This window comes from Acinonyx jubatus, chromosome C2 (assembly GCF_027475565.1).
Source record: "Acinonyx jubatus isolate Ajub_Pintada_27869175 chromosome C2, VMU_Ajub_asm_v1.0, whole genome shotgun sequence".
Taxonomy (NCBI): domain Eukaryota; kingdom Metazoa; phylum Chordata; class Mammalia; order Carnivora; family Felidae; genus Acinonyx; species Acinonyx jubatus.
In genome coordinates, this window is record NC_069384.1 from 118,078,014 (window position 1) to 118,097,659 (window position 19,646).

Sequence of the window (19,646 nt, forward strand, 5' to 3'; positions counted from 1 at the left end):
TGAACATATATGTAAAATCCTCAACAAAATATTAGCAAAATGAATTCAACAATATGTTAAAAGGATTATTCATAATGATCAAGTGGGATTTATTCTGGGGATGCATGGATGGCTTAATATTTTCAAATAAATCTACAAATAAATCTACAAATAATGTGGTGTGATACACCACATTAACAAAATGAAGGATAAAAATTATATGATCATTTCAATAGATGCCAGAAAAGCATCTATTTGTACATTTGACAAAGTACAATATCGATTAATGATTAAAAAACTTTTAACAAGGTTAGGATTAGAGGAAACATATCTCAACATAATAAAGGTCATATATGACAAAGCCACATCATACTCAATAATAAAAAATGTGGAACTTTTCCTCGAAGATTAGGAAAAAGACCAGGATGTCCACACTTGCCAATCTTATTCAAAATAGTGCTGGAAATCCTAGCCACAACAATCAGATAAGAAAAAGAAATAAAAGGCATCCAAATATATAAGGAAGAAGTAAAACTGTCACTGTTTGTAGATGACAAGATACTGTACATAGAAAACCCTAAAGATTCCACCAAAAATCTATTAGAAGTAATAAATGAATTCAGTAAAGTTGCAGTATACAAAATTAATATACAGAAATCTTCTGCATTTCTATACACAAAAAATGTAGCATAAAGAGAAATTAAGAAAAAAATTTACATTTGCACCAAGAAGAATAAATTATCTAGGAATAAACTTAACCAAGGAGGTAAAAGACCTGTACTCTGAAAACTATAGAACATTGATGAAAAAAATTGAAGATGACACAAACAAATGGAAAGACATACTATGCTCATGGATTGGCAGAAGTAATACTGTTAAAATGCTCATGCTACCCAAAACAATCTACAGATTCAATGAAATTCCTACCAAAACACCAACAGCATTTTTCACAAAATTGTAACAAATAATTCTGTAATTTTTATGGAACCACAAAAGATCCTGAATAGTCAAAGCAGCCTTGAGAAGGAAGAACTAAGCTGTAGGTATCATAATTTCAGATTTCAGGATATACTACAAAGCTATAATAATTAAAACAGTGTGGTTCTGGCACAAAAATAGACACATAGATCAATAGAACAGAATAGAGAGCCCAGAAATAAATCCACAGTTAAATGGTCAATTAATCCATGACAAAGTAGGCAGGAATAGGCAATGAGGAAGACAGTCTCTTCAGTAAATGGTGCTGGGGAAATTGGCCAGCTACCTGCAAAAGACTGAAACTGGACCATTTTCTTACACTATATACAAAATTTTTTAAATGGATTAAAGACCTAAGTGTGAGACCTGAAACCATAAAACTACTAGAAGAAAATATAGACAGTAATCTCTTTGACATTAGCCTTAGCAACATTTTTCTAGATATGTCTCTTCAGGTAAGGGAAATTAAAGCAAAGATCAACTATTAGGAAAAGCTTTTGCACTTTGAAGAAAACAGTCAACAAAATTTAAAAGCAATCTACTGGGTGGAAGAAGGTATTTGCAAATGATATATGTGATAAGTGGTTAATATCCAAAATATGTAAAGAACTTATACAACTCAAAACCAAAAACCCAATAACCTAATGAACAAATGGGCAGTAGACTTGAATAGACAATTTTTCCAAAGAAGACATATGAATGACTAACAGACACATGAAAACATGCTCAATATCACTAATCATCAGGGAAATGCAGACCAAAACCACCAGGAGATAATCACCTTATAGTTGCCAGAATCAAAAAGACAAGAAATAGCACGTGTTGGCAAGGATGTGGAGAAAAAGCAACCCTCATACACTGTTGGTGGGAATGTCAACTGGTACAACTGCTGTGGAAAATAGTATGGAGGTTCCTCAAAAAATTAAAAACATAAATACCATATGATCCAGCAATTACATTGGTGGATATTTACCCAAATAAACCAAAAACACTAATTCACAAAGATATATGCATCCGTATATTCATTGCAGCATTATTTATAATAGCTAAGATATGGAAGCAATCTAAGTGTTCGTTGATAGATGAGTGGATGAAGATGTGATGTGGTATCTATAGAGATAGGATGGAATACTACTCAGCCATAAAAAGAGTGAGATCTTGCTATTCATGACAACATAAATGGATCTAGAGGGTATATGCTAAGTGAAATAAGTCAGACAGAAAAAAACAAATACCATATTCCACTTTTATGTGAAATCTAAAAAACAAAGCTAATGAACAAATAAACATGTAGAAACAGATCCATAAATATAGTGAAAAATTGATGGTTGCCAGAGGGGAGGTTAGTGGGGAGCTGGGAAAAATTGGTGAAAGGGAGTGGGAGGTACAGGCTTCCAGTTATGGAATGAGTAAGTCATTGGGATGAAAGGTACAGCATAGGGAATATAGTCAATGAAATTGTCGTCGTGTTGTATGGTGACAGATGGTAGCTACACTGGTAGTGAGCACAGCATAGTGTATAGAGTTGTCCAGTCACTATGTTGTACACCTGAAACTAATGTAATATTGCATCTACTATACTTCAATTAAAAAAAAGAATAATGCTTGGCTCATAGTAAGTATTCAAAGTATAATAACTATTAGTTTTGTTGTCAGCATTGTTATCAGTAAAACAATGGGCTCATTATTAGAAAGTAGGATTTGAGTCAGTCTTGCTACTTACAAGGTATATGACTTTGGATAAGTTACTTAACTATCTCTTTGAGACTTGTTTTCACCTCTGTAAAAAATGGGGTGTTTACCATACTTTCAAAGGGTTGCTGTGAAGAAAAAAAAATGAGATACTATGTATGAAGGCACTTTCTCAACCTGTAATGGCATTATGGAAATGTGAGTTGTTATTTTTATTATTAATTATTAGGACTAATAAGTGATAATGAACCAGTCTATGAGGAAAGCAGACTCTGAACTTTAGCCCTGGCTAAATTATAATGACCATGCATTACCTCTTCCAAGGAGTTGATTTGCTTTTCTTATTGTTATTTCAATCTCGATGTTATTCCATGAGGTGGACAGGTATTGCCCCCATGCTTCATAGTAGGAAACTGAGGTTCTGAAAGCTTATGTGACTTGATCAAGATTGATCTGTTGCAGAACTGTTTTTAGGACTCAGAGTTCAATGTTCTTTGCAAAACTCCCTGCTGCTAACTTAAATATTTAGAATTATAAAAATGTTTTGTTCCCAATTTTCCACCTAATTTTGCCTGGAGTTGTAGACATTACCTACTTCCAATGAAATACCAGCATCGAAGCACCTGAGTGGCTCAGTTGGTTAAGCATCCCATGCCTGATTTCAGCTCAGGTCATGATCTCACAGTTTATTGAGTTTGAGTCCCACATCGAGCCCTGCGTCAGGCCCAACTCTGGTAGCATGGAGCCTGCCTGGGATTCTCTGTCTCTCACCCTCTCTGCCCCTCCCCTGCTCATGCACTGAATGAATGAATGAATGAATGAATGAATGAATAAATAAATAAATACATAAATAAATAAATAAATAACATTTAAAAAAAAGAGAAATACCAGTGTTTATATCTGTCATTTTTACATGTGTAATGTTCATAGTGTATTTCTAACTTCTAGAATTTTACTTACTTCAAAAGTGAATGTAGTTTTGTGGTATAATAGTCTCATAATTTGTCAATTACAATTTATGATTATTAAAATTCTCTTCTGTTAGAAGTTCTCCTTTTGCCATTTCTCTGTAATTTAGTTCTGCTTCTACAAATTGCATTGCAGAATGCTTATATTTCAGTGGTCCACCATTTTTAAACATTCATATTAGGTGTTCTATGGGAGGGAACTATTCTTATCCTTCCAGTAAGTTTTGAAAAGAATGAAAATAACTCAATAAATTTGGACATCATATGGGTTAACTATTTAATGAGCACTTATTGCTCATTTGCCTGATTCTATATTAGGCCCTTTGAGATATTTTATCCCCCTGAAAATCCTAACAAATCTGGGTCAATTCTTAATTTTCTTTTATATATTATTTATCACCTTTTATCATCCCTTAATATTTTTAAAGGTTCAGGTCTATTTCAAATATTCATAATTCTAAATGATAACTTTATAAGATGTTCATTTGGTTAAGACTGTAAAGGTGTTTTTTTTTTCCTTAAGGAAAATCCAAATAATCCTACAACATTATGCAGCCACTGTAAATTTTGCTAAATAGTTTTCTATCCAGTATTTTTACATACATTTTTTCCTATGCGGTTTAAGTCAGATGGTTTCTAAAACTTTGTTAACTTGCTTTATTTATTATCATAACCTAACACTTTTAAAAATTCAGGCTTTTAAAAATTCAGGGTAATGGAAGTAAATGTGCTTGATTTTTGAATTGCTTCTAAATTTTCACTACTGTAAATAATGCTTCAGTGAATACCTATGTGTATAAAGCTGTTCTTATATTTCAACTATTAAATAAGCTACTGGATAATAGATATCAAGTATTTATTAGAATGAATGTCTTATGGATCTTTGAAAAGCACTGGACAGAAAGCCAACCAAAATCAGTGAGAAAAGGATGAACTATCAAACACCTATGCATAATCCCGAGATGATTAGTTATCCATATAGAAGAAAATAAAAGTGGATTCCTATTTCACATCATATAATAAATAAACTTGGGATGCATTAAAGACTTAATTATTAACAGCCAATTATTAAACTTTAGGAGAAAATATATGACATTAGGACAGGGAAAGATTTTTTTAAAAAATAAGTTACCAAAAGCAGAAATCACAGGTAAAAATGGAGTAAATTTTGCTACATTAAAATAAAAAAATTTCTGCTTGAAAAAGACCCCAATAAACACAGTTAAAAGACAAAGGTGAAAAGTTTAAGGAGATAACAGAAGAATATATTTGAAATATAAGTAACCAAAACAAAATAGTAACAAAATTGTATGATGAACTAATCAGCAAGAAAAAATCATACTGGGTAAAAGATATGATCAACAATTCACTAAAGAGGTATCACAGAAGGTCAATAAACAAGAAAATTATGCTCATTTCATTAGTAAAGGGAAATGCAAAGTAAACGATAATGTGATAACAGCTCATACTTATCCAAATAGCAAAAATTAGAAATTTGTCAATACTAAGTGTTTACTAGAATGTGGGAAAAAACTTTTATACTCTTACGTGGGAATGTAAATTGGTATAACCACTTTAAAGTATTTGCCGATACATGTTAAAAGATGAAGATTTATACACTTTATCATCCAGCCCATTTGTAGGTATTTTCCACTTGTAGAGAATCTTTCACATGTGTGCACTTAAGTACAATAATATTCATTGCATTATTTTTAGTAATAGCAAAAAATAAGAAACAATTTAATTGCCCTAACTCTCTTGTTAGAGAAGGGAAAAACAATGATGATATATTTATTCAATAGAACACTATACAGCAGTTTAAGTGACTGGACAAAATCCACATGTATTAATAATATAGATAAATCTTTAAAAATAATATTGAATGTAAAAAGAATACAAAAGAATATTTATGGTTAAATTTCTATAAAATTTTAAAATACACCAAATGCAATATGCTAGTTATATGTATATTAAGTTTCTGCAAAATTAAAAAAAAATTTTTTTTAACGTTTATTTATTTTTGAGACAGAGACAGACAGAGCATGAATGGGGGAGGGGCAGAGAGAGAGGGAGACGCAGAATCCGAAGCAGGCTCCAGGCTCTGAGCCATCAGCCAGAGCCCGACGCAGGGCTCGAACTCACGGACTGCGAGATTGTGACCTGAGTTGAAGTCAGACACTTAACCGACTGAGCCACCCAGGCGCCCCTGTAAAATTTTAAAATACACTGATTACATATAATATTCTATAGTAAAAATAATATTAATTATTGCTTACAGACACATATATGTTAAGTACATGAACATACTCATGGAAAGAAAAACACTTTCTAACTTCAGGGTATTAGTTACCTCCAGGGAGGGGTGGAAGGAGAGATTTTAATTCTGAGACATCATTTAAGACATTTGAAGCAAAATTAACGATATGAATGTCATAAAAGGGAAACAACTGTGGTTTAGGATTTTTAAGCTCACTGCTGCCTCTCACTGGCCCATTGACCTTCCACATGTTTCTTGAACTTTCTGGGGGACAGTATTAGGTCAGGGCTTCAAACATTTTTTAGTAGCGGAACGCTACATTCAAAGAAAATCTGAGGCTGCTTCACAGTGTGTAAAAAACCAAAACTGCTCAGGCAGAAACGAGAGGGCAGATCCAGGACAGATGCCAGAGCAGTTGTCCCCATTTCCCATCAACCTGCCCCCTCCACGCAGCCCCGAGATTGGCAGAGATTGCAGACCCCGAGATTGGGTGACCTCTAAGGCAGCTTCTCTTTCCTAGTCTCACTGGAGACAACCAATAGTTTATGTGTGTGTATGCATATATATGTATGTAAATATTCTGCATCCCCTTGAATAAACAAAATGCTTTAACCAGCTACCCCCAAATCTCCATGATTTAAGGCAATAATGGTTTACTTCTTGCTCATGTCCCAATCCAGTTTGGCCTTTGGGCCAGTAAAGGGAGTACTAGTCTTCTCCAGTAGCAATTAATCATCCCAACTTCCTTTAATCTAGTGGCTCTGCCAGTCCCTAGGGATTTGGGACCTCTGCCAAATGCTCTTTATGATGAACTAACAAAGAAAGGAATAGAGCATGGAAGATCTAGGGGGTTTTTAGGGACCAGGCTTGGAAATAATTTATATTACTTTTGTCCATATTTATTTGGCTAGATCTCTGTCATATGGCCCCACCTGACTACAAGGAAATGAAGTCAGGTGTCTGACCAGGACAAAAATGAAATGGGTTTGGTGAGCCCATAGCAATTTTTTTATATACACCAGACATGCTCTTACACCTTGCTCTTTTGACTTGACAACAAATTATAGAAAGTAACCATTTCAATGCATATACAGTTTCCTCGGCCTTTAAAAAAGTTATATAGTATTCAATTTTATGGATTACACCATAATTTATTTAACCAGTTCATGGTTTAATCATCCCCAACATTTTTTTTTCCAATTCTTTCATCTGCAATGAATGCTCCTGTCCTTGGGGCCATTCCATACATGTATAGGCATATCTGCAGGATGAATTCTTGGATGAGATATTGCTGAATCAAATGGTACGGACATTTAACATTTGAATATCTATTGCCAAATTACCCTATTAAGAGGATATACAAATTTATACTCCCACTGGCCATTTTATTGTTTAATCTTACTTGTGTAAAACATTTCTACTTTTCTCCATGGTTGAATGAATGTAGTTTAAATCCATCTCTACGTGGTCAAAGAGAGAAAGTGGTGGCAGAAAAGAAAGGTGGAAGTTGGAAGAAGGATTTTCTATAGACTTAGTGAGGAGGTGATTATCTTTATCCTGGCTTCATATCTATAACTACAGAGATAACCTTTGCTTAAAGAAGTGCATGCCAGCATTATCCCCATCATGACACAGAAAATGATTGTATCGGGTCAATGGGGGTAAACTGTAGGAAAATTAGGGTCCTGATGAGACTACTCAGGGCTGAAAGGATTAGACTTGGGCCTCTGACCATCCCTTAGCCCAAAGATGAAGGGACTGATATGTCATGGCACGCCTGCAACCCATCAACACAGCACCTGCATTAACCTCCTTCTCCATCCCTCAGGAGCCCTGCATTATCTATTGTTATTTCCCAAGTGTGTCTGGTGCCTTCTATCTAAAGCATAACTTAGAGCAGAGGAAAGGAAATGGACACCCTTGAGGTGTCTCTAGGTATGCCCCAAAGCTTCCTGCCCTGAGTGAGCCAAGTTTTCTTTGAAGTATCCTATTTATAGGAAAAGTTCATACAGATTTTTTTGAGATTTTTAATAAATCTTCATTTATTTTAATACTTGAAATGTTTCAAATCACTTGCTATTAAGTATAACCGAAACTCCAGGAAGCTGCCAATTTGCTCTGTGGCTTGGTGAACCCTGGCCCACTGCCCCCAGGGTAGACAAAGGAGCATGTTCTACATGGTGGTGCCCCATGGATAGGCTCCTATCCATCCTTTAAAGCCCAGCTTATATGCTGCTTGAACATCAAGCCTCCCTGCAGGGTCAGCCAGCCCAGAATGGTGTTTTGGTGTTTCTGTCCTAGAGAACTCTGAATTACAGCCTAGCCCCGTTCCTTTTACTGTGCTGGAATATCATCTTTCCTTCCTTTGACTATAGCCTTCATGGGTTCAGTATATCTATCAGTATATCTTTAAGTACTTTGTAGCAGAGACTTGTTAAAATTTTAATGAAAAAAAATCATTGAAAATGATTGAACACATTATTGTGTTAACCACTTCCACTTTTCCAAAGGAATCGGGAATTACCAAAATAGTAAAATCATATCTGAGTCCCAACTCTTCTTAAACATTCCTAAATCTTGCCCTAAGTAATTATGTTAGCCTGATGTTCCCTCAAAAACTACACATTTAGTTTGCCCATGCATATATGCCCAATTCTTAGTGATATCCCTGTCACACTGATTAACACTGAGTATGCCATTCATTTCTTCTCCTGTCTCTGGAAAATGAGGATAATTGCCTTTGCCAGCTACTACTCAGGAGATGTGAAAATAAAAAATTCAGTCCCTCAGTTGTGCTAGCCTGAAATTCATTTGCTTAATAGCTCATGTGGGTAGTGGCTACCATATTGGACAGTACAATTGTAGTCTATTTCCATTATCACAGGAAGTTCTGTTGGATGGGGCTGGCCTTTCTGCTTTATATCGTAAAAGACTAATGTCTTTAGCTGAAATATTTTTAGCTTTCTGTTTTTCCCACTCACTTGTCTTAGATGTTTTCCCCCTCACTATATATTGAAAAAATTTAATTGTTTGGGCCTTAGAAACAGTCTCACCTCTAAGGCCATGATTTGAACACAAAATCTGAGGAAAATGAAATGTGGAATCGCCATCTGGAGATTGGTGCAGCAGCAGATCTAGCCATTTCTGAGAAATTGTCTGGGTTTGGAGTTACTCCCAGAACTCTGATTTAGCAGTTCCTAAGCTTATAGCAAGTCTGAAAGGAACACAAATCTGTTTTGTATATACAAATAAATCCTCATATGCTGCATGCCATTCTCAGCCTGCCAGTTTCATCTGGCTGCTCCAGAAAATATAATTCAATAGTACATTAGTTAACCTGCATGCAGGGAATGGGGCATTCTGATTATTGAAATGTTCTGGTTGAGTGATTAACCTGATTTTTTCAGAAAAACTGCTGAGGCAAGGGATTTGCTGTCCAAAATGTTTGTGCCACTGTGTTTTTTTCTTCCAGATGATCACAGCTGCATTGCTTCCTTCCCCCAGCACTCAGAAATACATCTCTTTGCTAAAAACTTTCAAATATGCAATTGATATACTTTCAAAGAAGCCTCATAAAAATAGATCAATAATGGTGTATCAGATAATATTTGAAAAAAGAGCAAACTTAGAAGGATTCATAATTTCTTTGCCCAGATTTTACACAGCTGTAACCTTCAAGAGTTCCTAACAGCAGAGCAGTTTCTTCAAATAGTATAACCGGAAAATATGTATTCATATATTTTATTTTCTTTAGGGATAAGTACTTACAAGTGCTTACTAGATGTTAGGTAATGCTGCAAAGGCTTTACAAATTTTAATTGATTTAATTTTTATAACCACCTTAGAATTAGCTATCATCTTATTATCTTCCTTATATTTTATTTTTTTTATTATAAATGTTTATTTGTTTATTTTGAAAGTGAGCAAGCCTGGTAGGGGCAAAGAGAGAGGGAGCCAGAGAATCCCAAGCAGGTTCCAAGCTCAGCATAGAGACTGATGCAGGGCTCCATCCATGACTGTGAGATCATGACCTGAGCTGAAACCAAGAGTTGGATGCTTAACCGACTGAGCCACCCAAGCTTCCTATTATCTTCATTCTAAAGATGAAGAAACTGAGGCACAGAGAGCTATGAATGGCCCATAGTTGATCTACCTGAATGTTCATTGATACAAGATGTTATAACATCAATGGATGAATTAAGTTTCTGAGACCCGGCTGAGTCCCACCTACCCCTTCCCAAATGTTACATGAGTAGAATTGAGGGGCTATTATGGAAAAGGAGGAGGATCCAAAGTGCTAAAAGAACACAGAAGAGAGGCACCTGGGTGGCTCAGTCGATTAAGGTCAAGCGTCCGACTTGGGCTCAGATCATGATCTCACAGTTTGTGAGCTCCAGTCCTGCCTCGGGCCCTGTGCTGACAGCTCAGAGCCTGGAGCCTGCTTCATATTCTGTGTCTTTCCCTCTCTCCACCCCTCCCATGCTCATGCTCTGTCTCTCTCTGTCTCTCAATAATAAATAAACGTTAAAAATTTTTTTTTAAATAAAGGAAAAAAACACCTAAGAAACTAGGGAAATCAAAGTGGACTTCAGAGAAGAGTAGCTTCTGAGATCCAGCTCTAGAGATGAGTTAGAATTAAGGCAAAAAAAGGGAGGGGAAATTGGATATTATAATTGTGAAAACTATATGTGAAAGATTTTGATGAATATTGTAATGGTAAAAGGCCTTAGTGGTAAATAATGAACGACCTTGTGTATTTGGGGAATGGGGTAGAGAAAGAAGAAAATAAGTCTAAGTAAGACTTTAAAGATTAAAAGAGTTTCATCTTCAGATTTCCCAACAAATAGTAGGTTTAGATTCAAGAGTCTCTTTATTTCATTTCATTGTATTTGACACCAAATAAGTTTTTTTTTTTCTGGCCAACTTTATGTTAACACTTAAGTAAAAGCCAATAAACAAACACTAGAAAAATCCATTTTCACTTTCAAATATATTTTTATATAAAGTTTGGAAAATATTTTAAACTCTGGAATGGGATAAAGTAGGATAAACTAAGAGCAAACTTTTAAAAAATGTTTTATTTGGGGAAAGTTCAAATAAGTCCTTGTCAGAAGCTAAAATGCTTGAGCATTACCAGAAAATTTCTTTGACCAGAAAATAAATAAATATATATGTATAATAAAGATATTTATATATGAAGAATGGATAACTAATCAAAATCAATGGTAAGAGTTTTCTTTGCCTAGAAGGGTTTTATTGAATTGTTGTTGTTATTATTGCTAGCTATAGAATGGAGTATAGGTTGTACATTGAAAATGTTACTTCGTAGTTATATTGCATTTATGAGTTTCTGTTTGCATTTTTTCCAACTTTCATCTGTGCTAATTTAATAGCATGTTAATATATCTCATACAACCTTACCAAAGGTGACTATAACTGTATTTTTAAAGCACATTTTTAGTGACCCAAAGGATCATCTTTGTAATTATACTTTTATCTTTTCTGGCAGATGACATTTGATCCAGAAATCTTCTTCAATGTTTTACTGCCACCAATTATATTTCATGCAGGATATAGCCTGAAGAAGGTAAATATACAGTGGTTGTTTTCTTCTTTTATCATTTAGCAGAGAATTTTACCAGTGCTAATGAAAAAGCAATTATTTTATGGGTTTATTTATTTTGTAAGGATATCATTATCTTAGATACCTGTGATACAGATTCAAATCTGACATGCTTATAATTCTTCTAAATCTGATCTATACAATACACTAGCCATTGGGCACATGCAGCTATTAAGCCTTGAAATGTGGCTAGTCTGAATGAAGATATGCTTTAAGTATAAAATGGACATTGGATTTCAATGAACTTAAAAAAAGAACAAAAAATACCTCCATTATGTTTGATATTGATTTCATGTAGAAATGATAATGTTTCAGATATATTGGGTTAAATAAGACATATATTATCAAAATTCATTTTGCCTTTTTAAAAATTATTATAATGTGCCTACTAGAAAAATTTTAAATGACATGCATGGTTTGTATCATATTTCTATTGAACAATATCATTCTAGATGATTGTAACCAGAGTTAGCTATTAATTGGGATAGACGTTGGGCTTATCAATTAGGGTAAAAACTCAAGATACCTTGCTAATACTCAGCTGTTGATGCTCATAGAGAGGAAATCCAGTTTTGTTGCTTCTGTGCTTTCGCCTGACATTATTTAAGTATCACCTGAATGTGCACATTTCACAGGTTAGTAATTCCCTTGATAGTTTAAGTGCTAGCATCTCCTGTGCCGCAGATTGAGGCTCTGGCCTGTGTGGGTTTCAAGATGCAGAGGTAGTGCAGCTGCTTTTCTGCTCCCTGCTCCCCACCCCAGAGACTCCAGGGGCCTTCCTCCCTTTGGCCTGTCAGTGCCTGCAGCCAGGCGGCTTTTGCAGTACAGACCCTATTTTCTTGTGTACTCCAGGCTCCCTCTTGCTGTCACTTCTAACTGCTCAGCTCCCAACTACACAGCTGGAAGGGAGTTTTCCCAAGCCAACCTTTGAGAAGACTTAGAAGGCTGGTTTTACTCACCTCATCCTTCCTTATCCCCAGTCCTAATACTAGGCATCATTTGTGTGACTCATTAAAATAAATTGTTGTAGATGATTAAGGTTTTGTTTCATTGCATTCAGAAGAAATAGAAGTCAGATATCCAGTAAGTCAAAAGGCAATTAAAATATTTCAGGATAGTATTTTTAAAATATTAAAGGGGTTTCACTGGCAACAACATTTCCTAAAAACTTCATTTTCTGTTAATCATGCCAGAGTTCTACATGGACATTGGCCCAATCCTTTACTCTCTCTCTCAGGTCCAGCCAGTTCTGGCAGTCGTTTCTCTCATCTCTACCCTGTCATTTTCTAGATGCATTTTTCCTCCTTTCTTTGAGAAACCTCTGTCCTTTGCAGTGTAAATCAGTTCAACCTTATTTGTGCAATAAGGCCAGGAATTAAGGTTCCAAAACCAGAATTTGCCTAAACAGTGAGGGAAGAGAGGGCCTGTAAAAATGCATACATTTATTTTTATTTACTGTTACACTAAGAAAAAATATGTACATACTATATGAAATCTATTCTTTTCTCCCCAGAGACACTTTTTTCAAAACTTAGGATCTATTTTAACATATGCCTTCTTGGGAACTGCCATCTCCTGTATCGTCATAGGGTAAGTGACTTTTGGAGCTCAAGTTACAGGTGGCCGTGGGGCCAGTCATCTGTGGGAGGAATCTCACACTTCTGGACTCACATTGACAGGGTGAATTGTCTACCTTTTTCTGTATATCACATCTTTACACATTTTTCTGATTCCATTCCAAGGTGTATATATTTTCTGATTCCATTCCAAGCTTACAAGGCTACAAATCAAAGCAAACTGTAATCAGATTGCTGAATTTTCTCTGTGAGTATTGGACCTCTGATTTAGGGAATGTAGAGATCTTGGCTTGAGTTAAGTGAAGCACATTGCATTCCTTTATTTTTGCCTGAATAATTCAGGTAAGCACACTGCATTCTTTTTTCATCTTCTTTGCAGGACCCTACCTGTATTTGACAGAGTACAGTAGTAGCTATATGGCAAGGGTGTGCTTTCTAAGGGAAAATTTATAAGAGAGCAGTCTGAGACAGACATCTCCAAATATCAGCAGAATTTTTAATGCTGGGATGGCTTTTCATTTGATATACTCTAGAATGCTGCCTTGTTTTTTCCTCACTATATTTTATTGGTTATGTTACTAAGCCCCCAAGTCTAACTATATAGACTCTGGCTTACAGCTCATCATAAAGCAAAATATGATACAAAATGGTGAAGCCAATCCAATTCACTCATAATCCTATCCAATACATTAAATCTCCACTGCAAAAAACATGTCAGCTGCTATGACCGTGATGGTGTAGATGTCTGAAATTGTCTGATGGAGCCAACTCTACCCTTTAACTTTACTGCATACAGATGTTATAACCCTAATGCAAGAAACTGGAGCTAAAACACACACACTAATTACTTATCCAGCTCTTTCCTTGTGAAGTATTTAGTGTGTGTCACTGGAAGACTATGGAGGTATCATTACTTGGACCTGAAAGCAGGGGGCGTGGGTTATGTTGAGTCCTCTGTTAAATTTTTATTGATTCAAGCCTAGAACAATTCAGGCTACATTATATGAAAATGTCCAGCATAGTTAGAGAGATGAAGAAGCTAAAGATTTTAGCACCTGAAGGTGGAGATTTACAGGAATATAGATTGAGGAACTTCATTAAGTCTGGACACCTAAGAGATCTTTAAACTGTGACTAAGGGGCAAATATAGATTTTATCCTTCTCAAAGCATGTTTAGAGGAGAGTTGTTCTATTCTGTGGATAAGTCATAGCAGCTAATATTCAAATTTCAAAGCTGACAAGGGCCTTAGAGATTTGTGCAATTAAAGCCCCTATTCTGAAGATGAAAAAAGTAATATCTTAAAAGTCTAATTAGTTGTCTTATGAAGTAGGGCCATAGACAGGACAGAATCCAGACTTTGGCTTCTGACTCAGCAGGTCTTACTATCATCCCCTCCTTCTTTAGCAATTTCTCTTGGAATTCCTATACATTCCTCTACATTGTTCATATACATTGACAGAAGGCTCTGATATGTGTGGACTCTTAACAGTGTTCATCACTTTCTAGCAAAGATTGATGGTTAGCAGTTCTATAAAATGAGGATCTACAATGTATAATACATCTAAATCTAAGCTTATGGAAAATGTTGTTAAATTATGGAGTAGTCAGTTTTCATTATTACCCCATTTTCTTTGTCTAAGTGATTTTAAGTATATTTAAGTGTATGTATTTATATTATATGCTTTCACCATCATGAAAACTCTATAATCTCTTTTTCAAAAAGAACAACAATGTACTGTGTGTGTGTATATATATAATTGACTTTTCTAAAAAATTTCAGTTTAGGAGATCTGGTAAAATTCATTTATTGGAATTTATAACCTCTTCTGATTTTAAGGCTGCAATCAATGATTTGTGCTGGAAAGTGATTTGAATAAAAAAATACAGCTCCAGGGAAACTTTTAGAACCATGGGCTTTTGTTTGAACGAGGCATAATCTGAACAACAATTAGGGTTCCTTCTTAATTTTTTTTTAATGTTTACTTATTTTGAGAGAGAGAGAGAGAGTCAAAGTACAAATGGGGGAAAGGCAGAGAGAGAGGGAGACACAGAATCGGAAGTAGGCTCCAGGCTCTGAACTGTCAGCACAGAGCCCAACGCAGGGCTTGAACTCACGAACTGTGAGATCATGCCCTGAACCAAAGTTGGATGTTTAACCAACTGAGCTACCCAGGTGCCCCCAATTAGGGTTCCTTCTTAAGGTCTTATCCAGCAAGGGAAAGGAGCTTTAGCTTGAGGAGGACAAAGTCAAATTACATTTCAGGAAGGTCATTCTGGTGGTTATGTGAAGGAGAAATCTTAAAGCAGGGAAAAGATGGCAGCCAGGAGGCCATTTAAGAGGCAATTTTCATAAGTTAAATTGGAAGCGATGAGGGCCTGGCCTCAGACAGTGGCAGTACAGATGGACATGGAGTCATCAATATGTTGAAATCTTGAGAGATAATGGGGTAATCCAAGGCAAGTGTTAGGAGTGAGAAAGGAGGTTACCTGGGCAACAAAATTATCTGAAGAAAGGGAAGAGAAAACCACAAAGGACTAAGAAGTATTGGGAAGATATAGGAAGAAAACAAGCAGGACATGTGTCTGGAAGTCAAAGGAATAGGGAAAGGGAGGGTAGACAGTGTCTAATAATAGGAAGTCAGATGGGACAGCAATTGGAGTATCTAATGGATTAAACCTCTAGGAGGTGATAGATGACTTCACACTTGTCCTAAGGGCAGAAATAAAGAGAGTATTGGCAAGTCCAATTGTTTTGGGTGCTGTATGATAAGAAACAATTTATTTTTATGCTGTTGATCACCAGATACAATTTCAAAACTTCTGAAGGAAAGGCACAAACTTGAATTAAGACTTAACTGACACTTATATAATTTAGTGACTCTCATTATATGAGTGATTCAAATGTACACTCAAACCTTAGAAAATGACTGGTTATACTTTCCTGATAATCTAATAAGAACAACACAACAAACATTCATCAAGTACTTGATATGTAGTATGCCCTTTTTAAAAGTACTTTACATGGATTATTTAATTTAATCCTTAAAATAATCCTATTAAGTGGGTACTATTATTGCCCTCATTTAACATTTGAAACAGCTGAGGTTTAGAGAGCACACAGTGTAAGTAATAGAGCTGGCATTAGTAAGGAAATAGTTTGGTTCCAGAGTAAAATTCTTAATGCCAAAAATGTGCTTTACTTCTATTTATTATCATTAGTCAAAAATAAAATTTAAAATATTAAACTAAAAATAAAATTAAATGAACTAGTCAATATTCACTAACATGCCACCTGTTTCTTCATTAGTCCCACAGGAGTTCTCACAGATATGACAGATTTTTAGTTGGGAATCCCATTCAAAAGGAATTCACATTTTTAAGAGGAAGGAAGAATGCCTAGGTTTATGCATATATACAGACTTGCATGAAATGGGCAGAAAGAGAGATTTAGGACAGTCATAGATTGGACTCTGAGAATAATTTCATAGAAGAGATAGATTCTGAGGAGTCATTTAATGGTGAGGGATGAGGTACCTGGCTTCTCCATGCCATCAAATACATTAGTCCTGGTGGGTGTAGGGAGTAAGTATTACATAAGATTCAAAGTTGGAGGGCATATTTCATAGAGTTGTGCAAGAGAGGGTGGGAACTGAAATGCTAGAGAGTCAGCTGCCACAGGACAATGAAGTCTGGGATCAGAAATTTATGAGAATGTAAATTCTATGAAGAGTGATTATGGGCCATGAATGAAAACTGAGCTGTTGGACCATGGTCTTATGTAGATAATGACTGGATCTAATCAAACTACAGGTTGGTTTTAGATGGACTCAGATGCTTTATGGGAATTGGTATCACTGAATCCATGTGAGTGAGAAGAATTCTTAATTAAGTTTATTAATTCATGTTTCAGAAATTAGATGTAAACCATCTTTTATATTTATGAGAAAGTTTAATACATCTATTCTGCAGTAAAATCAGAGAAACTTAAAAAAATAATTTTAATTTTTTTAATGTTCTTAAAGAATTGAACCACCTTTTATAGTCCTTTCCTCATCTTATCATATAAGAAAAATCTTAAATACACCTCTGTTTTTGAATAAACCCCATGTATTTGGAATCATTCTCTGTTCATCTCCTTCATTTTTAGAGACTATTCCTTTGTCTTTGGCCCTATGTCTCTACCCTTATGTATGATACAGATGTATCATCACAATGACAACCTACCTAATGCTTTCTGTCAGCACATACATTTTGTCCTTAGAATTCTTTGGTTTCCATGAAGTGCTTCCTTAAGAATAATAAAAGTAATACTCTTTTAGTTTTTCTGTTAGTGAGGAATTAAAACAAATTCCATAATTTCAAAAATATTGGGAGAAAGGGACATGGATCTAAATGTGAAGAATGGGGTGTTAATTTTAAAAATAGCTTACTTTTTAAAATCTCATCCCGTGTGCCTTTGCTTTCTATAGACACTGTCTCATTTTATTCCCATAGTGCTCCTGTGAGATAGGTACTGTTATTATTCTTATTTTACATAGAAGGATGCTGAAGTTGAGATTTGCACAAGATTGCCCGATAAGTAAATGGTAGTAAATGGCGGAGTCAGTCTGACTTCAAAACACTCTTAGAATCTTATCCTGCTCTTTTTCCTAATATGATACTTTATATTTCTCTAGTGTTTTGCAATTAATAACTATATCTGTCAGACAAACCAGGCCCTCAATAATTTCACATTCTTACATTTATCACAATAGCTAACAATTATGAAAAATCTGAATATTTAAGAATAAGCTATAAATGCAAAGTAGAAATGATACCTGTGTTTTCCTAATGCAAGTGGTTGAAGGGATGATATTATTCATTTAACTTGTTTAGAATTCCTGGACTCTGGGTAACTCACTCTAGAAAACCTGTATTCATAAATGTGAGGATGTGTCTATTATTCTTATCAACATTCCTCTGAAGTATTGGTTTTCTTGTTGGGCTTCTTATATGCACACCACAGAAGCTGTGCCTGACACTCTGTCCACCTGCCCATCAGGCATATGGGTGAAGGGGCCTTGTGGAAGGTCTTGCTCCACCTTCTGGTGTCATCATGCCTGCTGACCTGGGGATCTTTAGGCCTAAGTGCCCTTAGCACTGGTTCTGGAATTGCTGCTCTTTTCTTTTCTTTTTCTTTCTTTCTTTCTTTTTTTTTTTTTTTTTTTTTTTTGTTTAAGTTTATTTATTTTGGGAAGGGGGGTAGGGGCAGAGAGAGAAGGAGAGAGAGAATCCCAAGCAGGCTCTACATTCAGCATAGAGCTCAAAACCAGGCTTGATCTCATGACTGTGAGATCATGACTTGATCTGAAATCAAGAGTCAGATGCTTAACCAACTGAGCCACCCAGGCCCCCCACTGCTACTCTTTTCTTGACTAGGATAAATTATGATGAGTGAGTATTCTCAAAATGCTGACTCCTAAATCTGGAAGATGGAACACATTTATTAGTCTCAAATCAAAACCTGAAGAAGTGTAGTTCCTAGATGGAGGCCAAGCCATACCTCAGTTCCTTGAAGTCTAGCCCTGGAAAGAGAATGACTCAGAGGAGAGTTCTTAATCCAGAAAACACAGCTCCTGAAATGGTGTAGAAGGACTTTAGGGAGGCAATGAACCCCTTTAAACTCTCCACAAATTTTTCATGCAAGAGAGTCCACATAGATTTCACTGTTTTCTCAGATTTCCTAGGGAACTGCAATCTACAAATACAAAAAACTAGTATGTTTTTCAAGAGCCTGAGCAGAGATAGTTGGGACAGGAAGGATTTTATATATATCCATATTTAATTAGAGCTGAAGAAGCCTCTAGGCTGCATTCAGGGTGGTCATAAAGTCTAGAAATATGCACGCTATTATTTTATCATTATAATAACAGTAAACCAGTTATTATGTGTTTGTGTGTGTTCCTAGACTTGGTATATATATACACACACACACCTAAGAGTGGAAGTGCCAGATGATAGAGTCTACAAATGAACATTCATTTTTACAAAATAATTTAGATCATTTTCCAAAGTGGTTGTGCATTTTTTCCGGTTAATTTTTGAGCAATCTAATAGTAGTAAAATTATATTGTATTTATACCTCCCTGATTCTTAGTGAAGTTGATTATAGTTTCATATGATACCTATTCAAGTTTTTTCTCCATTTTCCTGCTGAGTTGTTTTGTCATATTTCATTAAGTTACCACATTTCTTTATATGTTTAATATTTCATTGATTTGCCCTGTTTATATGTTAATCCATATTCAGCTATATATGTTGCATATATCTTCTCCTGGTTTTTGTTGTCTTGTGCTTTTACTTTGCTCATGATGTATTTTTTTTAATGTTTATTTTTGAGAGACAGAGTATGAGTGGGAGTGGAGCAGAGTGGGGGTGGAGACACAGAATCTGAAGCAGGCTTCAGGCTCTGAGCTGTCAGCACAGAGCCCGATGTAGGGGTTCGAACCCACAAACTGTGACATCATGACCTGAGCTGAAGTTGGACGCTTAACCAACTGAGCCACCCACGTGACCCTGTTCATGATGTCTT

The 19,646-nt window shown here is 35.5% G+C and overlaps 1 protein-coding gene across 17 annotated transcripts in view; it reads left to right on the plus strand.

Annotated features, from left to right (window-relative positions):
- Positions 1-19,646, plus strand: part of SLC9A9 (solute carrier family 9 member A9) — a 698,450-nt gene that overhangs the window by 181,134 nt on the left and 497,670 nt on the right. For all 17 annotated transcript variants that reach the window (XR_008297954.1, XM_053221337.1, XM_053221339.1 and 14 more), the window contains 2 exons: positions 11,384-11,461; positions 13,011-13,087. Coding sequence is in view for 16 of the 17 variants with exons in the window: in XM_053221337.1 (XP_053077312.1) it covers positions 11,384-11,461; positions 13,011-13,087 (155 nt within the window). In the remaining variant the exon portion in view is untranslated. The remainder of the gene's footprint in view (positions 1-11,383; positions 11,462-13,010; positions 13,088-19,646) is intronic.